The 24,662-nt window shown below is 46.1% G+C and overlaps 1 protein-coding gene across 1 annotated transcript in view; it reads left to right on the forward strand.

The window, feature by feature from the left end:
- The window catches only part of Alk (anaplastic lymphoma receptor tyrosine kinase), a 716,643-nt gene that overhangs the window by 623,129 nt on the left and 68,852 nt on the right, over positions 1-24,662 (forward strand). The window contains exons 10-11 of the mRNA XM_013013560.1: positions 12,105-12,199; positions 12,371-12,502. Coding sequence (XP_012869014.1) covers positions 12,105-12,199; positions 12,371-12,502 — 227 coding nt within the window. The remainder of the gene's footprint in view (positions 1-12,104; positions 12,200-12,370; positions 12,503-24,662) is intronic.

Below are 24,662 nucleotides of genomic sequence, written 5' to 3' on the forward strand. Positions count from 1 at the left end.
GCTTAATTCACGTTTTTCATAAATTCCACCACAGCTTCCTCTTGCAGCCACTGAAGAGGTTAAAATGATGAAGACCACAGCTAGCATTTGTTGAGTGCCAAGCAATTGTTGTGGCAAGTACTTAACATGCATTATCTCATTTCATCCTGAAAATGGCCCCCTGGGATAGATACTATAATTAATCGTCTTTTCCTATGAGAAATCTGAAGGCTAAGGAGGTTAAATAATTTTTTCCTTAACCCTTTGGCTAGGTTCTACCTAGCTAGTGCCTGAGCAAATTCTCCATAGTGCTTAGCCAGTAGTGGGAAATGGATTGGGAAAAGAGGAAGTAGTGACTGTTATTATTAACAAAACATGTTCGTTTCAGATTCATTTAGGCCACACCTCTCACATGTTTCCTATTAGCTGTTAGCTTTTCCTTTGTTTCATCACTCCCCAAAATCCATCATCTTGTTTTCCATTTATTCATCTGTAATATTTGCACATCTTTATGCGGTACTAAATGATCATTAGATACATGAAAATAATGTGACGGTCAAATCACAGTAATAAGCATTTCCATCTTTTCAAACAGTATGTATTTTTTGTATATTGGGAACTTTCTCTTCTTTTCTACTTCTTTTGAAATACAGCATAGCTGTTGTAACCAATAGTGGCCCTACTATGCTATAGAAAATTAGAATTAGTTGCTCCTCACTTTGATGCACCTCATGTATCCTCCACTTAAACCCTACCAGCACCTCCTGCTGAAGACCAGTCCCTACCCAGCCCACCCTGCCTGCTTTCTTTCACTTGGATACGGGGTGGGGGGCGCCCCGGCAGCATGACCAGAAGAGGAGGATGCTCCCACACAGCCCCATACCTTTCCCTTCTAGATCCTTGTGTGCCTGAACCATGTATCTTTTCAGGTCACCTCTCCAGCATGCCTTTGACCACCCCTCATATCATTTGTCCTCTCTTCAAATCTGAGCATTGGTTCTGGTAGGAATGTTCAAATGGCAAACATGAAGATGCTACACCTAACAAAGTCATAAAAATAAAATACAATTCACTGTACACTTCGCAAATCTCCTTGGTATTCGGAATGGACTTCCCTGCCACAGCTGAAACAGAAAATCTAACAGTACGGTTGGATACTGTGTTGGATAGCAAAAGATCTTCAATGTCCCTGGGAGAGTGGGCCAAAGAGGCAGGCCCTGAGTCCATTCTCTCCATCTGCCTGCTCTTCCCCCTTTCTTCTTCAAGTGTCTTTTTTTTTTCAGGGCAGTTACTAGGAATTCATCTCAGGACCTCATGCTTGCTTGGTTTGCTTAATGGCCAGCATTCTACCACTTGAACCACACCTCCAACCCAGCTTTTTGTGAATTATTTTGGAGGTGATATTTCTGAAGTGTTTTTCCCTTAAACTGGCTTTGAACTGGAATTCTCCATATCTCAGTCTCCCAAGTAGCTGGGATTATATTTGTAAGCCACAGGAGCCCAACTCAAGTTTACATGTATAACTGCCTTTGATGGTACTTCTAAGCCAAGCAGAATAAATTCTGCCCATGAAACCCATGGAGTCTTTCCCCAGGGGTCTCAAACCCTCATGTGCACCTTTGACTTACTTTTCCTTCCAGAGAGGAAGGTAAGTCCCTGGCTTCATTAGCACCCTGCAAATCTGAGGGGGCCTTGGCAGAACACGGCATCTTCCTTGAACCTTTGTTCTGTGTCTCTTGGGTTGTGACAAAGGGCAAGGAAGATGGTGTTCTCATGGAATCAAGTAGAGATTGCTCATTTTTCATTATTATCAAAGGCTTTAGAGGCCTCAGTCTATGAGAGTGAAACCATGGCTGAGGGAAATGAATTAATCTTTCCAGAGGCCATACCATTGGGAAGTGGAAGACTTGGGATTCAAAATACTATTTTCTGGCCTAGAAATCTTCCCACTTTCAAATACTGGCGATTGTGGTCCAAAATGTCTTCTGTACATCTCTGGGAACAACAGGCAAGGGATTTCATCTCACACCAGCAACTGATAGGAGGGAACTATGATGATATGCCTGAGGCTGGGTGACCTGGAGATCCTGCAAGGAAACTGTCAAGCCCATACTTGTGAGGCCCAGACACTCAGAGAGGATCCAGAGAAAGGACTTTGGCCTGGAGGAGAAGGCCAGTCACAACCTTGATGGAACTGAGCTGCCAAACAGGCCATCCAGACAGGCATGTGAGCAAATGACAAAAACACAGGGAAGATGTTGGGAAAAAGAAGAGAGCCCAGGCCTCCACAGAAACCTGATCAGTTAGCCCAAAGCTTACTGTACAAGAAAATCGCATCTGTGTCATATTAGAACACCTTTCTTCAGTATGCCTCACCTGGCTCTCTAGGATGGCCCTAGTCCTAGAGTCGTGCTGAAGTGAACCATGAAGGAAAAGATACAATGTCAAGAAAGGCTACTGTAAACCTCTACATCCAGCCAAGAGTACAGTTTACCCATCACTCCATGAGCAAATTAGTCATCAACCCAACCAGGCCAGGTGTGTTGAGCACATCTGAATCGCAAGGCTTGTGTTATCTGCTATGTTAGTTGGGGTATTACTATGTGAGATGACAGTAAACCTCCAATTCTTAGAGCTGGAAAAAGAAAAGGAAAAAAAGAAATTGATACCTTGCAAATGTGAAATGAAAAATGAGTACTGATTATTGAGTGGCCTTCTAGCTTGTCATTCAGGGACCCAGTCTCCTTCCACCCTGTGGCTCAGACCCTGTTCTCCAGCCTTGGAATCCCTTGCATTTAGCCAGCCAATGGTGAAGGAGCATGGAGTCTAGCACTGAAAGATTTTCAGGAGTCATTACTTCTGCTCCTTTCCATTGGCTAGAACTCAGGCACACAACCACTCCCTGCTGCAAAGGACCCTGGGAAATGTAGTCTAGCTGTTTAGTCAGATGAGAGAAGCGAGTTAGTTGAAAAAGCGAGATGTGTCATAGAATAAAGCCAAGGAATACAACTCCCATCTGTGGGCACCCATCAGAGTTTCACTTGAGAATGCTGCTTCCTCATTTAGCTACTCTGAGCATTGATCAGGCTTCTTCTTCACAAAGCCTCGTAATTCAAGACTGAAATCAATCCCAGGATCTATTCTGAGGTATGAATGTTTCATTCCAAAAATTTTATGATGCAGCAAAATCTTGTTTTCTGGCAGAAACTGTCCCAGAATTTCTCTCACTGACTCTTTTTTCTTTTCCAAAATCCAAAAATAAATAAATAGGGAAAAGTACTTTTGAAAAGGCTGTAAACTAACAGGAACATATAAAAGAATCTTTGTGCCCCACACAAAGAGATTCTGAGTCATAAAATACCATATTGATTGTGGGAATCTTTAATTCCCCCAGGTGACACTGGTGTGCAACCACATTTGGAAGTCACAGGCATAAAATAATAGATCCAGGTATCTTCTAGGCAAAAGAGGGAATCAAGAAGTAGTTGCATGGTAACCCCTTTGTAAAACTATTTAAAGGTAATATTGTGTGTGTATGTGAGTACATGCGTGCCAGTCCTGGGGTTTGTACTTAGTCTTGGTGCTATCCTTGAGCTTTTTTCCTCAAGTCTGGTATTCTATCCTTTGCAGCACACACATAATAACCTTCCACTAAGCGTGAGGATAGAAAGGGGTGTGTGACTAGCCTCTTGCTCAATTGCAGGGTCTGAACACCAATGAGAGCTAAAGGCACATGCATGCCAACAGTAGAGGCTGGGAAGGTGGCTCGGTGGTAGAGTGCTTGCCTTGCATGCATGAGGCTCTGGGTTTGATTCCTCAGCACCATATAAGCAGAAAAAGTGGGAAGAGGTAGAGCACTAACCTTGAGCTGAAGAGCTGAGGGACAGTGCCCAGGCCCAGAATTCAGGCCCCATGACCAATGAGAGAGAGAGAGAGAGAGAGAGAGAGAGAAACAGTAATACACCAGCATTATGTGGGTCCTACAGCGCTCTGCTGCTAATCAGATGGTGCGATGACATCCAAGCACTGGAGCTGCCAGATGAACCGAAAGATACCAAGTCCTAGGGAAATGAAAAGGGGACAAGGATATTTCAGAGAAGGCCATCGGGGCAAAGAGAAACTTAGAGACAAGGATGTTTGTTTGTTTGTTTCAAGAAGAGTCAACTATATTGTGAGTAGCCTTCTTGAGAGCAAGTGCTTGTAAGTATGAGGTCCAGTCCTTTGGACAGTGGGAGATAAAGAGCTACTGAGCCTAGAGACATGCTACACTCTGCAAGGAGAGTAGGGAGTGTTGTGGAGACTCTTGTTAGGAACCACACAGGAAACAATTAGAGTCTCCACATAGAACTCTGAAAGAGGGGGAAAACGAGCAAGAGCAGCCAACTCTCCTTCCTCTGCTGCCTCATGGTACCTAGGACAGTCTTGGGTCTGTCCTCTGAAAAGAGAGACTTAGTAGCCAGTGTGGCAGCATGCAATAAACAACCAGACATTGGTATGTACAAATCAAACACTCATAACTCTAGAAGGATCTGGCCCTGTTTCTTTCTCAGAAAAAAAAATAGCTAGGATATATATGATCATTGGAGCAAGGAGTAGATTAGCGATTCTGAGCTTTAAATCCTGTTTCCAGCACTGATTTACTGTGACGTTTGGGACAAGCTGTTGCTTTTGATTGCTAAGTTTCCCCAATCAAGGGTGAAAAGCAGTGAGGCAGATCAGGCCCGTGAGCCTGGTTTAAGAGGCAGTTGCTCAAAATGGCACTAAGTAAACCCCCTTCAGAATAAATGGAGGCTCAGATATGCTCAAGATTTCCTTGGTAATGTCCACAGCTTGGCTCACAAAATAACAGATGCATATGCTTTTCATAACTCTTAATGACTCTGAAAATGTAGCTCTGTGTTCTCAGCCCTTCTCCCAAGTCTGGAATTCAGGGGGGTAATTCAGCTTCTGCTATTTGAAGCAGAGCAGAGCCTCTAAGAGCCTCATCTACATGGCTCTCATTTCCATGCAGATGATTCTTACGTCTTTATATCCACTGGAATCCTGTACCTGGGTTTCCAGCTGCTTGATTGGCATCCCACCCCACCTATAACATGCCCCCCACTAGCACACCCATTTCCGAGAGATGCTTTCATCCATAGCTCTGCCATTCTCCTAGACACTTAGTTCTTCAAAGTCTTTCTTGACTTCTCTCTCCCTACACAGATCTACTGTTTTCTCAGTTTGTGTAGATTCTAGCTCTATAGGGGGTAGAACTAAAAATAATTTCAGAAATCCCCTAGACCATGAACAATATGAATTACACTACCATTGAAAATCTTCATGGCAAGGTCTATATCGTATACTGCTAGGCTCCTAGCTGCAGATACAACAACTGTCTGACTTAATAACAGGGCCCAAATAATCTTTGCTTCAAGGCAAAGGAGGAGATATGTAATTTGTAAAACTCCCAGAGAAACAGATTTCTAATCAAACTGGAATATGAAACAGGAACAATGAAGTAGAAACTCTCATCTTAAACAAAGACTTCTACTGTAAAAATGGATTCACATTTTCATCATTCTTTTAAAAAACTAAGATGGTACCTGTAAAGTTTTAGTGATTTGTCCAGGGCTCCATCAAATATATTGCCTGGATTCTTTATTCTACTCTACTATTTTGGCGGGGAGCGGGGGAGTCCAGTCGTGGGGCCTGAACTCTGGGCCTGGGCGCTGTCCCTCAGCTCTTCAGCTCAAGGCTAGCTCTCTACCACTTGAGCCACAGCGCCACTTCTGGCTTTTTTCTTTTTGCTTATGTGGTGCTGAGGAATCGAACCCAAGGCCTCAGGCACGCAAGGCAAGTGCTCTACCACTGAGCAAACTTCCCAGCCCCTGCTAATTCACTTTCATACTGATGCTTTTCTCAGGGAGAAGGGGACTAGAAACTACCATTTTCCAGGGTCTTCTCCCCATTGGAAGGGGGCCATCTTGGCTACCATCTCAATCCTCCAAGCCACAAGCTGAGACAGAAGCAGAGGAGAGGCCAGTATGGGAAATGTCTGTGTGTGCTGAGATAGGGAAAGTGGACATCTCAGCCTCTAGAAATGGACCTGGAACTTTCTAGGTCCAGTCAGCCCTCTAAAGCATCTGTTGTCCTGAAGGGCTCATTTTGTACCCTACCAACAGTGGGCATGCAGTATGTATGGGATTGATGAGGTTGAACAATTGGATGGTTTTGCAAGGGATGTCAGAGAAAGTGGCCTGGAAAGTGAGAAGTCTGAGTCCTTGTCTTGCCTTTGGTACCTTCTATTTTGCCAGTCTCAGAGATTCCAATGCTGGACCTTAACTTGTTCAGCTTATTTGATGGCTGGTATTCTACCAGTTCAGCCATGCCTCCAGCTCAGCTTTTTACTACTAATTTTGGAAATAGAGTCTCATGGACTTTTTTGCCCTAGCTGGCTTTGAACTATGATTCTCCAGCTGTCAGTCTCCTGAGTAGCTAGGGTTGTAGAGTCTCCTCCAGCATCTGGTATTTCTTGATAGGTAACTTACCAAAGCAAAGGATGGTCCCAAGTGATCCCTACTATTCTATCTCTGTCTTTCTCTCTCCTTCCCTCTCTTTGTCCCTCCTCCTCTCCTGACTCCCTTTCTCTTTTGGCCTGCCCTCCCCCCACCCTCACCCCAGAGACTATGCATTCAAATTTATGAGTCAAGTATTTTTACAAAGTACCTAGCCTGCTGGTCCTGAACTCCAGAATGCAAGGATCCCTTTCTTTCACTCTTTCCTTAAAGCCTGGGACCCTACTTAAATGGAATAGATATGACATAGAGTAAGAAAATGAGACAACAAAGCAAAAACTTGCTAGGGATGGGCCTCTACTTGCCCCACAGTCTGGTCCCTCCTTTTCAAACTGATGACATGTTAAAGTGTCACCCCCCAAAATCCACATGAGTAGAGAAAACTAACACTTGGAAGACTAAACAGAGAATGTGGAAAGGTCTTAGTGATTCTTCCTGCTTGCTCAGCCTAATTGAAAATTCATTTCCTCTCCTATTTTCCCAGGGGCTCCCTCACAAAGCCACACTCATTGTGAAAGATCTTGTTGGCCCCTGGCAGCTCTAGAAGCTCTGTGTTGACTTTTCTTCTGTTCTTGCTGCTATGTCCAGAGGGGAAATCAAGTCAGGAGGGTAGTAACTTAGTTCTGAGAGTAGAACTGAGTGGAATGGTGGAATGCTCCCAGCTCCAGAGTCTCACCATGAACCTGGCCTGTCCCCACTTTACGGAATCCAAAGGCCTATAGAGTCAGCTGGGCCAGTGTCTAGCCCTTGCCACATCCGTCTCAAGCAGGCCTGGTCCCAGGAATCAGAGCTGTCCATCAGGCACCCCTCTCCAGACAGTAAGTGAAGGCAATTACATAGGTAATAGGAGAGATGTGCAGGGCTTTTTCAGCTCTACATTATTCTAATAGAAATGCATACCTCAACCTGTGCCTCATGACAGTCCATTTTACAAGACTTTTGCCGAACCAATCAACTGCATGGCGAGAAATTGGAGAAAAGGTGGTGGCTTTTTTATTATTAATATTCTCAGCAGTATCTGCCAGTTCTACCCTAAGCAGCTAGATCCCAGACATGCCCCAGCTGCCAAAAGGGATGCAGAGCATGCTCCCCATCCGTCGGAGCCCACTTTAAATGGCTGACGGAGGAATCTGAGATATGGTACCCATCCATTAAATGCCTTTAGCCCATCCAGCCATTCTTTCCTGCTTGTTCTCCAAGGCCTTGCTACTCCCTCAGTCCACATTCAGACGTACACCTTTTCTATCAGCTACTTAAAATCATTAAGTGAACTTAATTAGGTTTGTCAATCCCTAAGGCTAGAAGGGCAGCAAATAAGGCCTGATATTCACTGTCCATTAACAGTCTGTAGTCTGGATGAGCTGGGACATCTTCTGTACCGTGCGTGAGAAGCATCCACATTTCCTAGGCAGTGTGAGCTGCCTGACGAGTCTGAGAGATACCCACTTCCAAAGCTGCCCTTCTAAACCTGGCCTATGGCCCAAATGGCCATCTCCCAGAATCCCCTTGGGCCAATTTTCAACAGGCTGCTCAGTAAAAGTGAGCAAGATAGAGGAGTGGATACATTTTTATGCAGAGCCAGGTTCTGGCCAAGATCTCTAGCCAAGTTTCTTAACAACAAGCTCCAAGCTCCTCTAGTGAGACAGGGAGGGAGTAGAGGAATAATCTCTGCAATCAGAAGGATCTCCTTTGAAGAAATGAGCTGAGAAGGTCTGTTAAAAGGGGAACAGGAGGGGAGCAGGGGTGGGGGAGAGCAGCTAAGTGACTCACACCTGTAACCCTCCTTACTCTGGAGGATGAGATAGGATCACAGTGTGAACTCAGCCTGAGCAGAGAAGTCCATGAGACGCTGATCTCCAGTTAACCTTTAAAAAAAAAAAAAGCTGGATATGGAGCTGTGATTTAAGTGGTAGAGTGCTGGCCTTGAGCAAAATAGCTGAGGGACGGCATCCAGGCCCTAAATTCAAGCCCCAGAACGGACACACACACACACACACACACACACACACACACACAAAGGTGGGGAGCAAAATCTTGACTGCCAAAAAAAGAGGAACCTGCCACATTCCTAGATAACACGGATTGGTGGTGAGGAAGCAGAAAGAACCCCTCAAGAGCTTATTTGCCTTCTCCATAACCACGCTGCCCATAAAGAGGAAGGAACACAACTTTAGCCATAACCACGCTGCCCATAAAGAGGAAGGAACACAACTCTAGCCATAAAGCCCTACTTCCTTTTCCCATCCAGATCCAAAGGTTTGAGAGGAGGCACCACAGTAACATATACATCTGCTAGAACCACCTGGTCCTTGCAATCTTGACAATAATTTCTCATTGCCTTTGCCTTCCATTAGCCCCAGAGTGGTCCACTTGGCAAGTACTAAAACTCAAGACCTGAGCCATAGCTGACTATGCAGAGGGACTCGGTGTTCTGTGCTTCTAAGGAAGTCACCAGGAAAGAAAGTCACCAGATAAGAGTGTTTGGAACTGAATGAGAGACTGGAGGCAATCTTGCCTATCTCCAGAAGTGTGTGTGTGTGTGTGTGTGTGTGTGTGTGCGTGTGGTGGGGATGGGGAAGGAGGGGAGACAGACAGACACAGAGACAGAGTAGAGTAAACAGGAGCCAAAAGCAACCTCTCCTTTACCTGAATTCAGGTGAAGACATATAACCAGTTATCATCCAAAGTAGAGAAGCCTAAATACGGGGAGGTCTAATGCCCACACTGTCTCTTGGTCGGTTCCTTCACAGAAAAGGATCTCCTAGCTTGGTCCTTCTATGTTCTTCCTACCCCAGTGCTTACCATCCCAAACACCACTTCTAGACTGCCTCCACTTTGCGGTGACCCACCTTCATTCCACCTTTGTCAGGCCTGACCCTTTTCTGAGCCTCGGCAAGCTGGCACACTGGGGAGGGATCCGCAGTGAGGGCTCCAGGGTAGATGCAGGCAGTGTCAGGTGTTTTCGCATTCCCTCTGATTGAGTCTTCCCTGATGGTTACAAGAGCCCCTGGTGCAAAATTTGTGCAATTCCCAGTGTCAGTCAAAACCCTTTAAACAGCAGCTGCCACTGCCGGCGTTTTGCCGGGGCACGCTTCACAGAATAGTTTAGAAACTCTTCTCTTTAGAAACCATTCCAGCTCTGGCTTGCATCATCCCATCCATGCTAAGAGGTCCGGTGGCTGTTAGGGAACTTCACAAGCTCTAATCGCTCAGTAATAAAGAAGGAAAAGAGAGGGGAGCCAAGAAAGCAGAGCCAGGAGGAGAGAGAAGCAGCTTTCCCAGAGCACCCATGGAGGAGAGAGCAGAGGGCCCCTCCCCTGCTCTGCGAGCACACACTTGTCGTTTACCTGCTCTGGGCCTCTTGAGTCTGCCCCTCAAGGTGCCTTGCTGCAGCTCAGTATTGAAATCCACTGCCCTTGGCTGGCAGTTTAAAATGGGAACATGGGCTTGCCAGGGGGTCTGTGCCCACCTCAGTGCAGGAGCATCAGGCAGTCTGCCTTCCCTATGCTTCTACTGGGGAACATGATTCTTTCTATTCACTCTTCTGAGGAGCTCTAAGTGCCTGTTTTCTTGCTAATGCTTTCTGAATGCTTCCATCTGCTTGAAAGGGAACAAGCCAGCAGTAATAGAGCTCTGGCTTTCCAGATGAGAATCTCAGACCTGGACATTGTCCGGACTCTACAGGGGCTCAAACCAGGAATGTACCAATGAACTCTATTCCCTGTGCAGACCAGGGAAATCGTAGCCATCCCCTTGCCAAAGACACTGCAAAAACCTGCTAAGGGTGACAGACGCATGGGTGGAGCTGACATGCAGTAGTCGCAGTACTTCTTATGCAGCAGACTTACTCCAGCCTTCCCTTTTCCCCCATCCTGCTTGTTGTACCATAATTATCTCTTTTTTGCATTTTTGATTGTCAAAGTGATATACAGAGGGGTGACAGTTACCTAAGTAAGGTAGTAAGTACATTTGAGGGAAGGGGTAACAAGTTTGACACCATATTTATCTCAAAAGAATTCTCGTGGCCAGATGCTGGTACCTCATGCCTATAATCCTCTCTGCTCAGGAGGCTGAGATCCAAGGATCACAGTTCAAAGCCAGCCTGGGCAATCAAATCCAAGACACTTTGTCACGAGTTAGCCAGCCAAAGAAGCTGATTGGAGACACGGCTCAAGTAGTAGAGCACCAGCCCTGAGCACAAAGAGCTCCTGTATTTTGCCACTGTCCTGCTGGACACCTGCAGAGATTCTCTATTTTTTGATACAATGACAGTAAAAGCTGTCCATTCTGACCAGGCTGAAGCATCCCACATGCCAGTTCCATCTCCTCCCCATGCCCGCATCCTACAGTCCTTCCCTGACTTCAAAGCCTGTCTGTGAAGCCCTCCAATCTCAGCCTGGTGTGACTGCTCCTGCTTCATAGCTTGCTGCAGCCCTCTGCCTGGGCCTCCATGCGGCACTTGTCTCTTTCTATTTTATCCTGCATGGACGTCCATCTGCCCCACCTCTGCTAGTCAGTGATCATGTCTCCTGGTCCGTTCTAACCTGAACCTTAACCCAACACTAACACATCTGGTCCAGGTAACTCATCTCTGTTTTCTAATGAGAAGAGCATCCACTTGCCTGGCTCTATACCACATGAACTTCATCCAGTTGCCAAGTAAGAGGCATGACTTCCTTCTCTTCATAGTTTAACCTCTGCATCTGGGATGTACAGTCTTCCAAGGTCACTCTGGACTGACTGAATGAAAGATGAGGAAGGTTTGCCAGACATCCTCACTTCATTGCTGGAAAGGGCCAGATAAACCTTCCAGGGCGGTGATTTCCCTAAGGAAACAAATAAACCCCAAATAACGATTTTCTGTGTATTTTCCATTAAAGCCTTCCCTGGCCATAGTCTGAGGACCTGGCCTTCCAAGACCATGAAAAAGCTGGAAAGAAACCTTATTGCTATGAGTTTTACTGTTGGTGCATTATGACCCACTCTGTTGGTTACAAACATTCCTGGAGGCAACAGTCAGCCATGTCATATGTACGGGCCAGCTGGGAAATAGTAGGTGATGCTGGACAAGACCCAGGGTGCTCATGACCCTATTGTGCAAGAGATTAACCCTTTGGTTGCTGGGGAAGAACCATAAATGGAGCTGATTACCAGTAGGGGCACTCAGAAAATAGTGGGGTTTGGAGTTGAGGGAAGTTGTTTTTGTTTTGTAGCAGTTTTTACAGAAGCATATTAATGTTCTAATAGTGACTTTAGCAGATAAGTGAATAAGAACTGAACTTCAGTTCCCTTTCTCTCCATCCCAGAAAGCAAAAGAGGTCCTCTCAGGTTAGCATGGAGTCCAAGTACCTGGCCCTAATTGGCATGATGAAGCAGTTCTTCAGAAAGGTAAATGAGCTGTGTTGGAGAAGTTGAGGGAGAGGTTAGCTGCCCTCCTCTTGGCCCTGCTCTGGGATAAACTCAAGTTCTCAGTTGTAGTAGCACAAGCACACAGTTGCCAGATGTTAAATCCTAGGACATAACTGACCCAGGCTGTTCTTCACATACATTCCTCTTGACACTGGACAGGTTCTGGCTGCAGATAGTCGCATGGTGGGGACAAGGATCCAGGGCCACTGTGGCGTTTGACAATATCTCCGTCAGCCTGGACTGCTACCTCACCAGTGAGTTGGCCCTCCCCCTGGCACTCTGTCCCTCCAAACCCCACCACCCAAAGTCTCACTCACCCTCACCACTCCCTTAACCTGAGCCAAATAGCCCTTCCCACCCTCCCGATCTCTTTCCCTGAAAATGAGCCGCACCTAACTCAGCCCACTGGGTCTTCTGTATTCCAGTCAGCGGGGAGGACAGGATGTTCCAGAATGCAGAAGAACCCAAATCAAGAAACCTGTTTGATAGAAACTCACACAAGGAGCCAAAAGCAGAGGAAAATGCATCAAGGGAGACCCATACCTTCGACCCTACAGGTAAGAGTTAAGCTTGCAAATTGAAGCAAAGTAACTTCTTGTTTCAGAAGGTAGAAGAAAGATTTGTGCTGTGATTGGGTGAGAGAGCTGTGGGTAAAGAAGAGCATGGTTGGTCTCCCCTTCTTTCTGGCTATGGAGCCAGGAAGAAGTTGTGGAAGGCCTCACATTGCCTGAACAATGGAAGCCACTGGAAATCGTACAGATCAGCAGTTTCCCTCAAACCCCAAGCCCCACACCACAGGGAGAACAAACTAGTATTCTTTTCTCAAGTCCCTTTGTAAAAATCACTGGGCATTTCCTGAAGAAAGCAAGTCCTACCATTGGATTCCCTCTCTTCACACATAAGGCTTTCAGGCCAAGGATATCAGTTACACAACTTGGGCTACTCCATCATGGATCAAGCCCCAAAGCTTTTCAGTCCCACACACCTGCCCAGAGCTGAATCTCCTCCCAAGCTGTTTTGATCAATTCATTCCAGGATGGAAAACTTGTCATGGGGGCTCTTGCTGCTTCTGTCACAGAGCTCTTTAGCCTGTGGCCATAGATCATAGGTGACTTCTCAACCACACTTACCATCAAGGGCAAATAGCAGCCCATGAGCCTAGCCCCAGAGTTGCTGGTTAGGAGCACCTGGGACCACACCCACAAGCCTTGGCCCACCCATAGTGAATCTAGCCCCTCCCTCTCCAGGGGCCTTGAGGCCTGGGAACTGAGACTCCTTATAATCTGACTGACCTAGAGAAGCAGGTGTACAACATACAATCTACCACACTCCCTTGGTCTTATTCCTACCCAAGTCTTTCTTAAATAACAGACAAATGACAATGAGTCTCTCATTTCTACTTCAAGATAAAACATTTGTGCAGTGCAAATTATAAACCAAACGGTAGAGATTTGTAGCTTTGCCACCACATATACTAGCTCTCCACTTAGTAATTGTTAGTTTTGCTTGGTCTTTGAAAGCAAGATTGCTGATTCTCACTCCTCTTCCTAATTCCTGCCCGATGCAATCCAGCTCCAACAACAGAGAGAAAAAAAAGTTTGTTGCTTTTCCTGTCATTCCTCCTTTTCCCTCCCTCCTTCACCTTTAACTAGAACCTTGAAAAAATTAGTTTTTTTCCTTCCACCCAGAGGAAACACAGCCTACAGAATATTCTGTCTCTCCACTGGCCATTGTGGTTCATGGAAACATCTAACCCAGGCAGCCTTTTACCTTAGCCACTCAGCCGCCCTTCCTGCCGCTCACCCTAGTGATTCACCGCCATTTACTCATTGACACTTGGCCAAATACTATCTCCTTTTGATAAATTCAGGAAACTAACAAATCTATAAATTCCCCAAAGAGGCTGGACTTCCCCCTTTTAATGTGCTAAGAAAAAAACTATAACATTAGCACACATACCCCAACCCCGCCCTGACCACACCACCCCCGTTGATATACATGTTAGCAGGCATTCTAGAAATATCTATTGATTGACCGATGAGCAGCTGAAGGCTTGAGTTGGGTTCTCAGGTATCAGTGGCTGCAACCCTGCAGCCAGCGTTTAGGAAGCAGCCATCTACCCTACTGGAGTCTGGCTTTATTACCATATAACTCCCTAAAAGGCTAATCGATAAGGGCCTCTCAGACTAATGAGATCACATGGCGGCTCCAAAGCAAAGATGACTCCCTTACCACCTCCAAATGGAATTTGGCATGATTGGCCACCCAAGGGGCTACAGATGAATCCAAATGAAACATAACCTCCCTCCACTAACATCGCCCCCTAATCCTGGACCTCAGCATCACAGCAAGACTTACACATGGGGCTACAGGTCCGCATTTTACACCCACCATCAACTCAAAGAGAAGAAGAAACTGAGCTACATACCTCCCTGGGGAGCCTTGAGGACCAGCCACATGAGGTCCCTTAGGAAGGCTCTAGGACACCAGGTAAGGAGCCACTATTTTTTGCCAAGAGCCTGTTGTCACGTGAAGAAGTGGCCGAGGTGAGGGAGAGACTGGCCTGAGCTCTGTGCCCCTCCAGCTCTGTGTTACAGTGCAGGAGGTACTTGTGCCCATCATGATTTTGGTCCCTTGGTCTTACCTTGTTGCAGATCACTAATAGTGTGTGTGGAGCAGGGAGAGGGGTCTTTGCTTCTCTAGGAGGATTTCCCAGGGTTGCCCACATGCAGCAGAATGTCTGAGCCTCCTCATGGTCGGGGAGCATAGCCTGTCCTGAATGCCCCAGCTTTCCTCCAGACCACAGGGCCAGAGCTCAAAGAACTCCCAGTCTAGAAGAGGAGAAAGTAGACAAATGACTGAATTAGAGCAACAGGTCTGTAAAAGAGAAGGCACCTTGGACAAGCCAGGGTCAGGACCACACCCAGAAAACACATGTCTGACATGTCTGAGACCTGCCTGTGCCCAGCACTATGTATGGCTACAAGAGGGATGTGGCTGGCTGGTATTCACTATACTGGAGCATCCGGTCCAGAGGAGGAGAGTGATCTGTGGACCAGCTGAGCATGTTTGCAACATCATCACACCTAAATCAAGCTCAGACCTTCTACGGGAGTGCCCCCCTGAGGTTAATGGGGCCCAGAAAGGAAAGGGAGGATGAAAAGGGAAGAAAAGAGGGAAATGAAGGGGAAGAGGAAAGGAGAAGAGAAGAAGGAAAGGAACCGAAGGGAAGAAGGAAGGAGAGAGAATGAGAGGGGAGGGGAGGAGAGGAGAAAAGAGGGGGAGAGAAATGGAAAGGGAAAATGCATTACTGAGAATGCCTCATCCTGGACCAGTCTGTTTCACTTTTCCTCACACTGATCCAGGGACCATCACTGCTATTCCATCATAAGGAAGAGGAAAATGGCATCCTGGCTGCTAGGGATGTATGTACAAAGCCCAGCATGTATGTACAAAGCCTTCCCTCTATGTGCGAACATCTCCAATCAGAGGAAAACATTGAAAATGGAAAGAGGTAGAGAGAAAAGTCCCAAGATAAGAGCCCTACAAGAGTGGTAAACAATCAGCCCCTAAACCTTTTGACAGCGAATTGAGAAGACAAGATAATAAGATTTTCTCTGGAAAGTTCAGCGCTGTCAGTTTCTGCTGAGCTGGAGCAGGGGTGGCTGGTGGCATTTCAGCTGTCCTCCGGGCAGGTGTCAGAGCAGCTCCTGGAAGTACAGAGGCCACATCGGGTCTTTTGGAACAGTTACTGTCCAAGCGTCTTCTCTTCCTCCACACCAGTCACACCTGCCACGCCAGGCAGCCTGAGTCCCTGGGCCTGGGGGCCCCCTCACCTCCAGCCCATGGGCCAGCCTGTCCAGGTGCAGCATGCTATATTCTCGGAAGCCTTTGAGTAACTTTAAGCTAATCAGATGAAAAAGCTGGAGGAGAAAATGGGGCAAGGATTAAGTCCTAGGAAATTACATTTGTCAGCTTTGCACATGCAATTACACTAACCAAATACTTGGGATAATGCAATCATGGGCTACAGAGCCAGGTTCTTCTCCCTCTCCCCCTCTCCCCCTCTCTCCTCTTCCCTCTCCCTCCCTCCCTACTCCTCTTCTCCCTCTCTCTCTCACCAGTCCTCCCTCTCTCCCTCTTCCCCCCCTTTTCTTCTCCCCCCACCACTGTGTTTGTCTCTGGTGACAACAGAATGTATTAGGGCTAAGTAGATACAAGCATGCTCTGCTACCCACCCTTCCTAAGAAGCCCTGGTGGAGAGGAATAGACCACAGAAGCCAGGGCCCCTCTCTTGGCTCCCTGGAGGTCAGATGCTGTATAGAAAGGGCTCAAGGGGAGTAGCTCAGATAACATGAAAACTCAGTCTATGGGCATGGTGACACGTGCTTGAAATCCCAGTATTCGGGAGGTGGAGGCAGAAGAATCATGAGTTTGTGGCCATCCAGGGCAACATAGTGAGATTAATAAACAACAAAAAACTCAACCCCATAATCCTAACTTGTGGAATCTTGGCACTAAAACCACAGCCTTGCCTCCAAATTGTCTGGTGACAGACAGGTTGGTTTGCCATTTTCAAAGTGTGCCTCTCTTGCCAAAGGTGGCACACACAAAAAAAACAAAACCTGTTAAAAATACGTAGAATTCTACATAAAGCTCCAGACTAGGAGTCAGAACCTTTGTACTGGGTTTGCTGGTTTGCTGTAGCAAGCTGTGGTTCTGAGACGGTTCTGGGCTCTGTGGCCTTGCTTCTCCATGTCCGCAAACCCACCAGGAATAGCATTCATGTGGTCAGCTAGTGTGATCATAGATGAGACTGACAGATTGCTCCTTCTGAAAGGCCAAGATTTGAAATAGTCTCCAAGTTCCTTCCTATTCCATCCCAAGATTCCAAGGGCTGAGGGAAACTGGTTTTTTAAAAAAGGAGAGAGAGAGACAGAGAGAGAGAGAGGCTATTGCATTATTTGGCTCCAATTAACCTGTGGCTCAGCTAATGTGTCCTGAAGTCAGGGTGACAGACTGTCCATTTCCACACATACTCCTATGACTCAAGAACAGATGCCAATTCCAATGAGAAAGTTTTATGTGTTTCATATAAATTGATTGGGTCTATTTCTGCTAAATGCATTATCCATTCACCATAGAACAACTATTAGAGTTAATAGAATTTGTAGCTAGAGCCATTATGTTCCAGCACGTCCTACTGGGGATGACGGCATTGTAGAAAGGCAGACTTCGCCCTCTCTTCAGATCCCGTCTTCCCCTTCCATGAGGTTCTTTGTTTGCCTTCTGCTTTGAGATTCCAAAGCGCAGCCAAGTTCACCTCTGTGGCACACCTCAGTAGTGAAGGGTCCCTTCCCATCTGGCTCACCCTGATCCTAAATAAATTCTAATCTATTTCCCCCAAATCCAGTCATCTTCTCACTGTGAGCATAGCCAACAACCCCATGCCAGGCTGGAGTGGCAAGCAAGCCAGTATCTCTTCTTAACCCATAGCTCCTCGTTGTACCTCCATTTTGGAGCCCACAAGTCCCAAGATGGAAGAGATGGGGAGACGAAGCAGGGAAGATCCCCGGGCACCCGCTCATCCTGAGGTGCCATCAGATGAGACTCATAGGCCTGTTCTGTCATCAGCGGCTTCCCAGAAATGCCTCACTGTGCACACTCCAGCACTTCCAATGGAGCCCTCAGAAACGGGGCTTCTCACCTCACCCACACCCGGCTCACCTCGCCGGCTGAGGGGTGCCTGCCAACACTGCGTTTTAAAAATACCAGCCAGGCACTGGTGGCTCACACCTGTAATCTTAGCTACTCAGGAGGCTGATATCTGAGGATCATGATTTGAAGCCAGCATAGGCAGACAAATCCACAGACTCTTATTTATAATGAGCCAGCGGGTACCAAGAAGTAAGGGTATTGCTTAAGTGGTAGAGCACCAGCCTTAAGAGAAAAAAAAACAGTCAAGCAAGAGTATAAGGCCCTGAATTCAAGCCTCAGTATTCACACACACACACACACACACACACACACACACACACACACACACACACAAGAATAAAGAACAAATCACACAAAAAAGGTCAAACCAAAAAGCATCATTGCTTACACCAGGTAATATCTGAAAGGACAAAGTTGGGATAAAGTAAGCGTAGAGGGGAGTGTTGTAGAATAGGCCTTCTCCAGGGATCTCTCTTGCATGAATCCCCTTGTTTCTTTGGCTTACTTTGACTTAAGCCAATCACATCTGCACCTCTACTAATATTTCATACAGAATGCCAGGCAAGCTGTGCACCCACACACAGGAAGAAAGCTGATCATTGTCACCCATTGGCTCTCTGCTGAGTACCCCAGCCTTCACGGGGGCACACGGAAGCACTTCTGTTAGCACTTATCCAATTCTAGGAGGAGTGACAGTCATGGGACCATAGAGGAGTCATGGCCATTCTCTGGCTCCACCACCTTACTCAACACCTCCACGCCTCTTGAACCTTGTACTGTGCATTCTCTCTTCTTTTGCTAGTTTTAGGTGCTCACTGATCTACAGCAAGCATACTTGTGGTGATGCATGAAGCACTGACTTTAATGAGGCTCACAGATACCCCCAATCACTGAGGCAGGTTCTACATCTCCCAATTAGCATGTCACTCTTCATGTGAATGTGTCTCCCTTTTGTGGGAGCTAACATGGCCATGCTGTGGGAGTAGAGACAGTGTGGAACTAACTCTCCATAAGTGACGTTAGGGAGTCTTTCCCAGTGGAAAAGGCTCTGCATGATTGGCAGCCAGTCAGCATCCCCAAAAGGTGGCCAGCTCCAAGGACAAGGGTAGTCCCTTGTGGTGGCCAGGGAGGGAAAGCACTTTCCCAGGGACCTGCTGAGAGGGACAGGGTTGAAGATAGAGTATCCAGTAGCAACAGAGCCTCCCCAGTGTTTTCTAACATTCACAGGCCAACTGCTTCCATTGTTTGTAGGTGAACAGTTACTAAACATATTCAGTAGCTCTTTTATTTCAGTCTCAGGGCCACCCAAAGATGTAGGGGTGTGTGTGTGTGTGTGTGTGTGTGTGTGTGTGTGCATTTAATGGTGCTTCCTAGCTACTCAAGAAGCTGAGGTCTGAGGACCACAGTTCAATGTAAGCTCAGGCAGAAAAATCTATGAGACTCAATTAACCAGCAAAAAGCCAGAAGAGGAGGTACAGTTCAAGTGGTAGAGTACCAGCTTTGGGCAAAAAAGCCAAGTCAGAGTGTAAGGTTCTGTGATCAAGCCCCACTACTGGCATACATGCATGCATGTGCACACACACACACACACACACACACACACACACACACACACACACACACCAAAAATAGTTGCATCTTCTATATTCAATGTAAGTTCCACATAAATTAATTCATGTCAAGAACTTGGAAGGATGCCTGACACAGGGAATGCTATGAGCCTCATTATTTTCCCCATTAGAGACAGGAGAAGGAGGTGTGCAGCCCTCGCAGTCTGCTGCAGAGTCAGGATGCAGTCAAGCCTTTCCCGCTCTGTCCCCAGGCCTGTGGTGAGCAATACCAAATAGTGCCCACTTGCTGCCCAGCACTAAGAGAGAAGCCCTTGCTGCAGCCCTGTCAGCTGCTTTCTCTTCTCACTCTGAGACTCAGCTCAGCCAGCATTCAGTGTACTTGGTTTGCCCTGCATACCCATGAAGAGCAGTTCTTACAGATTTGAGCTCAATCTAACAGCATGTATTGGGCTCCTATGTACCAGACTCTCTCTGTGCTGCTAGCCTCAGGACCTAAAGCTGAGCACGTGCCAAACGCTGCTCTTGAAAGTGCCACCACCCAGAGCTGTGTCCATATAAGCCCCAGGAAGCCAGTATTGTGATCCTATCTAGAATTGGTGCACTGATGAGATCTAATTCCACTCCATAGCCCTGACTCTATCCTGCCCTAGATGGCGCAACCCAAATCTCCAACTCAAGTGGCCTTTTTATTTGTTTATTTGGTTTGGAGAAAGCAGGGGCTCAGTACTATCACTTCAGGTCCTACACCCCCTCACACACACACACCCTGATCTACTCCAATAATGCCCCAATGTACCCCATGAGTCAGACTTCCTGTGATGGTGGAATCACAGCCATGCTGGGACTGTTGCTGCCCTGAGCTTCAGATACAAGCCCCTACCTCCTTGTCCTCTGGCTGGCCTGTGCAAATATGTTGTTTTTTCCCCCATTTGTTTCAGTGACAAGTTACATAAGTGGGAGACAATAAATGATCTAGGAGCTCTGGGCTCAGCACGCCTTGATTAAGATCATTTAGCTCACAACTAGCAGAACACAAAAGCCCTCCATCAGTGCAAGTGCATTAAGCACTTGTTGTTTAGGACGACCACTTTAAATCATCATTTTTCTCCCAGGCTCGCTTCTTCTACCTGTAAACCCACCCTGTACCCTCAGAGCCTATTTAGTTCCCTCGGTGCATCAAAGCCAGAGTGGCCTTGATGGAGGAGTGGGGAGGGCATTGTTGTTCTGTTTTGCTTTTTAATTTATCTGGGCCTGGAACTGGGTTGAGGGTCTAGGAAGAGAAGGGGTAAAATGCTAATCCTTGATCACAAAAGGAAAGTCTTCCCTGCTTGTCCCTCCCCCTGCTAGGAAGAAAAGAAAGAAATTTCAGCTCAGCCAAACCCTGTAGGTTCCCAACAAAAAGAGAAGCAAGCTAAACAAAGTGCTGACTTGGGGCTGGGAAGGTGGCTCAGTGGTAGAGTGTTTGCCTTGCGTGCATGAGGCTCTGGGTTCCATTCCTCAGCACCACATAAGCAGAAAAAGCAGGAAGTGGTGCTGTGGCTCAAGTGATAAAGCACTTGCCTTGAGCTGAAAAGTTGAGGGACAGAGCCCAGGCCAAGCTCAAGCCCCACAACTGGCCCCAAAAAAAGTACTGACTTCAGAGGAAAAGGCCCTTGTGTGGCTAGATAGTTAAATCTATTGCTATGAAAAAATGACCATAAACATAATGGCCTAAAACAACATCTTCATCTGGGCTTAGTTTAGCAAGGCCTTGTGCTTCAAGGTTTCTCATAGGATATAAAGGAGGTGTTAGCTAGGACTGAGATCTCATCTGAAAGCTGGACCTTGAAGAATTCTCTCCCAAGCCTGCCTGGCTGTTAGCAGTTCCTAGAAGATATTGAACTGAGAGTCTGTATTCCTAATTGTTTAGAGGACACCTCACATGGCAACTTCTAAAAGTGAGTTAAGTAGAGTGGTTTAAACCTAATATCCTAGCTACTTAGGAGGCTGAGATCAGGAGGATCATGGTTAAAGGACAGCCTGAGTAGAAAAATCCACAAAACACCATCTCAACAGGAGAAGCTTAATGACCTGTAGCTGTCATCCTAGCTGTGATAGGAATCCTAAAATAGGAGGGTTGAAAGCCAGGCAAGTGCAGAGACAAGAAGCAAAATTCTATCTTTAAAAAAAAAACACCTAGGGAAGTAGAATGGGCAAGGAAGGACTAAGAGAGGAAAGGAGGAGGAGAGAATGGTCTGGAAAATAAGTTACAGTCTTATAATCATGAAAATAAAATCCATCACCTTTGTATAGTGTAGTGATAGAAGCAACCCACAAATCTTGCCTATTCTCATAGGCTGTGGTTCTGTAGGGTGTGAACACCAGCATACGGAGACCAGCTTGTTTTAGTTTGTATTTTTTGCTAGTATTGGGACTTGAACTTGGGGCCTAGGCACTATCCCCTAGCTTTTTTGCTCAAGGCTGGTGCCTCGCTACTTGAGCCACAGATCCACTTCTGAATTTTTGCTGGTTAATTGGAGATTAGAGTCTCAAAGACTTTTCTGCCCGGATTGGCTTTGAGCCACAATCCTACCATCTCAGCCTCCCGAATAGCTAGGATTACAGGCATGAGCCACCAGCATCCAGCTGGAGACCAGATTAGAAACTACCTACAGTGGCTTTTTTGTGCCAGAGATCAATCACCAGGAAATCCTGAGAGCCCACTGGAGATCCCTAGACTCAATCTCAACCCTGTCTATTCAGCATTCCACAAGCACTAAAGTATTCACAAAGCACCTACTAAGACCACATACAGCAGAATAATTAGTGGACTGATAAAGAAGTTTAGTGACCAAAGTTCTTTCTCAGAAATATTTTAGTGAGCAAATGAGATCATTTCTTTTTTTTTCCCCTCACCTCTTCAACTCAAGGCTAGCGCTCTACCACTTGAGCCACAGTGCCACTTCTGGCTTTTTTCTTTTTGCTGAGGAATCAAACCCAGGGCCTCATGCATGCAAGGCAAGCGCTCTACCACTGAGCCACCTTCCAAGCCCCAAATGAGATCATTTCTAACAGAAAACATATTGATGTAAAACATTGACACAAACATTGGTATCAAAATAGCAGCCAATTCATCCATCTCTCATATGTTGCCCTCTCTAAATGAGCTGTGCCTTCTTTTTATGTACATAAATTGTATGTCTGGGTGCATTTTCTTCAATTTATTTTATACAAGTTCCAAGTAAATCCCACTTTCCTGCATCCTTAATCCTTGCTACTCTTTTTTTTCTCTCTCTCTGTTTTTTTGGTCAGTCTGGGCCTGCATGCTGTCCCCGAGCACTCTACCACTTGAGCGACAGTGCCACTTCCATTTTCTGGTGGTTAATTGGTGATAAGAATCTCACAGAGTTTCCTGCCCAGGCTGGCTTTGAACCACAATCCTCAGATCTCAGCCTCCTTAGTTGGTAGGATTACAGGCGTGAGCCACCGGCACGCAGCCCTTGCTAGGTTTTTAATGGAGGAAGTGATTGATATTATGCCTCTTAGTCCATTTCCCAGCTCAGTCGATGATCAATTTGTCGGTGAAACATTTTATTTTGGGAAAACAACTTGTGTGGATAGAAGATGACCCCAAAAGGACACTTTCTTCGATATCATGTATAAAAGGTCTTTAGACTTCCAAAGCTTCCAAGATCTGGAAAATAGGACTGAGGGTGGTGGTTTATGCCTATAACTCTGTGATCAGATCGTGGTTAAAGGCCATCCCAGGCAAAAACCCTATTTCATCAAACATAGTAGTTTATACCTGTAATCCCAACAACACGGGAGGTGGTGGAGAAAGTCAGGTTGTGATCTGAGGTTGGCATAGGCAAAAGTACATGCCCTTATCTGAGAAAGCAAAAAGTACTAGGGGAATGGGTCAAGTGGTAGAGCACCTGTTTAGCAAGCATAGGACCTTACGTTCAAATCCCAGTACTACCAATTTTTTTAATGTTAAAATAATGGAAGCTCCAGAACCTTCTCCATGAAAACTTCCAAATAACTCCCAAGTGATTGCATTATAAGGGGCCAACTTGTTTTTATAATAAGGTGAAAGAAAACATTGCTCATCTAATTATTCATTGTTTACTAAGTGACTGACAAATATAATGATCATATTCCAGGATAAATGTTAAAACATTTAAGATAAATAAGACAGAATTTGAGGTTTATCAATCTATTCAAGAATCAGATTAAGAAAAAAAAATTCCCCAAACTTCAGAATAGCTGCCTAAAGAAGAGAATTTCTTTATGATGTGTGTTTGTTGTATAATTGTAAGTCTGTGGATGTGTGTGTGTGTGTGTGTGTGTGTGTTGGTGTGTATGTATGTGTGCATGACCAGGCAAGTGTGTGAGCCTACTGTGTGTGCAGAATCTTCTGGCATCATGAGGAACAGACAAATTCCCCTCCAGCAAGTATCCATATGTGGTAGCAGAGTTCCTCCAGTTAACACATCTGGGCCCCCTGCTTTTCACCAGCATACAACACTGTTGACTGTCCCTCAATCTATTTGATTCTCAGAGGCTCCATTCAGATTGAATAAAGCAAGACTCAGACAATGGTCTAGTTCTACCACAAAAAATAATTTCATTTATGACATTTATCAGTGGCTCTGTGACTACTGTCATTAGTTTAGCACCTGATGATGTCAAGATTCCCACCTATGTGATCCTGGTGACCTTCTCATACTTACTGCCTCATGACTCTAAAATAGCCATTGGAGTTCCAGGCACCATAAATGCACTAGAAACAGGAATAAGAGCCGGGTGCCAGTGGCTCATGCCTGTTACTGTGGCTCCTAGTTACTCAGGAGGCTGAGATCTGAGGATTGCCGTTCAAAGCCAGCCTGAGTGGGAAAATCCATGAGACTCTTATCTCCAATAAACCACTAGAAAACCGGAAGTGGCGCTGTGGCTCAAGCGGTAGAGCCCTTGCCTTGAGCTGAAGAGTGCAGGGACAGTGCCCAGGCCCAGAGTTCAAACCCCATGACCAACAAAAAGAAGAGGAAGAATAGAAAATCTTTTTTTTATAATGAATAAATTTATTGTCTTACAAAAATCATTGTCTAGAAATATGGGAATATAAGAAAAGATATTTGCAGTCAGGTGTCTGGTGGTGAACAGCCAGTACAATTCATCCAGGGGAAGAAGAGAAAATCTTCTTGGCCTTCTAATTTTTCATACTTTTCCTTCTGGGTTTGGTCCATGGTTCAGCTGTTTTCCTCTCTACCCTTGACTTTTGGCATTCTCAACCTCCCATGAGTACCCTGTTCAATTCATGTTAGAGGTCCTAAAACCCACACCCAGCAGTCAGGGTTTTTACTAGCTTCAAATCCCCTGTCCAGCTGGGCTTCCTATACCCCCATCTGTCTAGAATGTGCCAGTGGTATGATGACCCCATGGGCCTTGT

This window comes from Dipodomys ordii, unplaced genomic scaffold (assembly GCF_000151885.1).
Source record: "Dipodomys ordii isolate 6190 unplaced genomic scaffold, Dord_2.0 Scaffold20, whole genome shotgun sequence".
In the NCBI taxonomy this organism is placed as follows: domain Eukaryota; kingdom Metazoa; phylum Chordata; class Mammalia; order Rodentia; family Heteromyidae; genus Dipodomys; species Dipodomys ordii.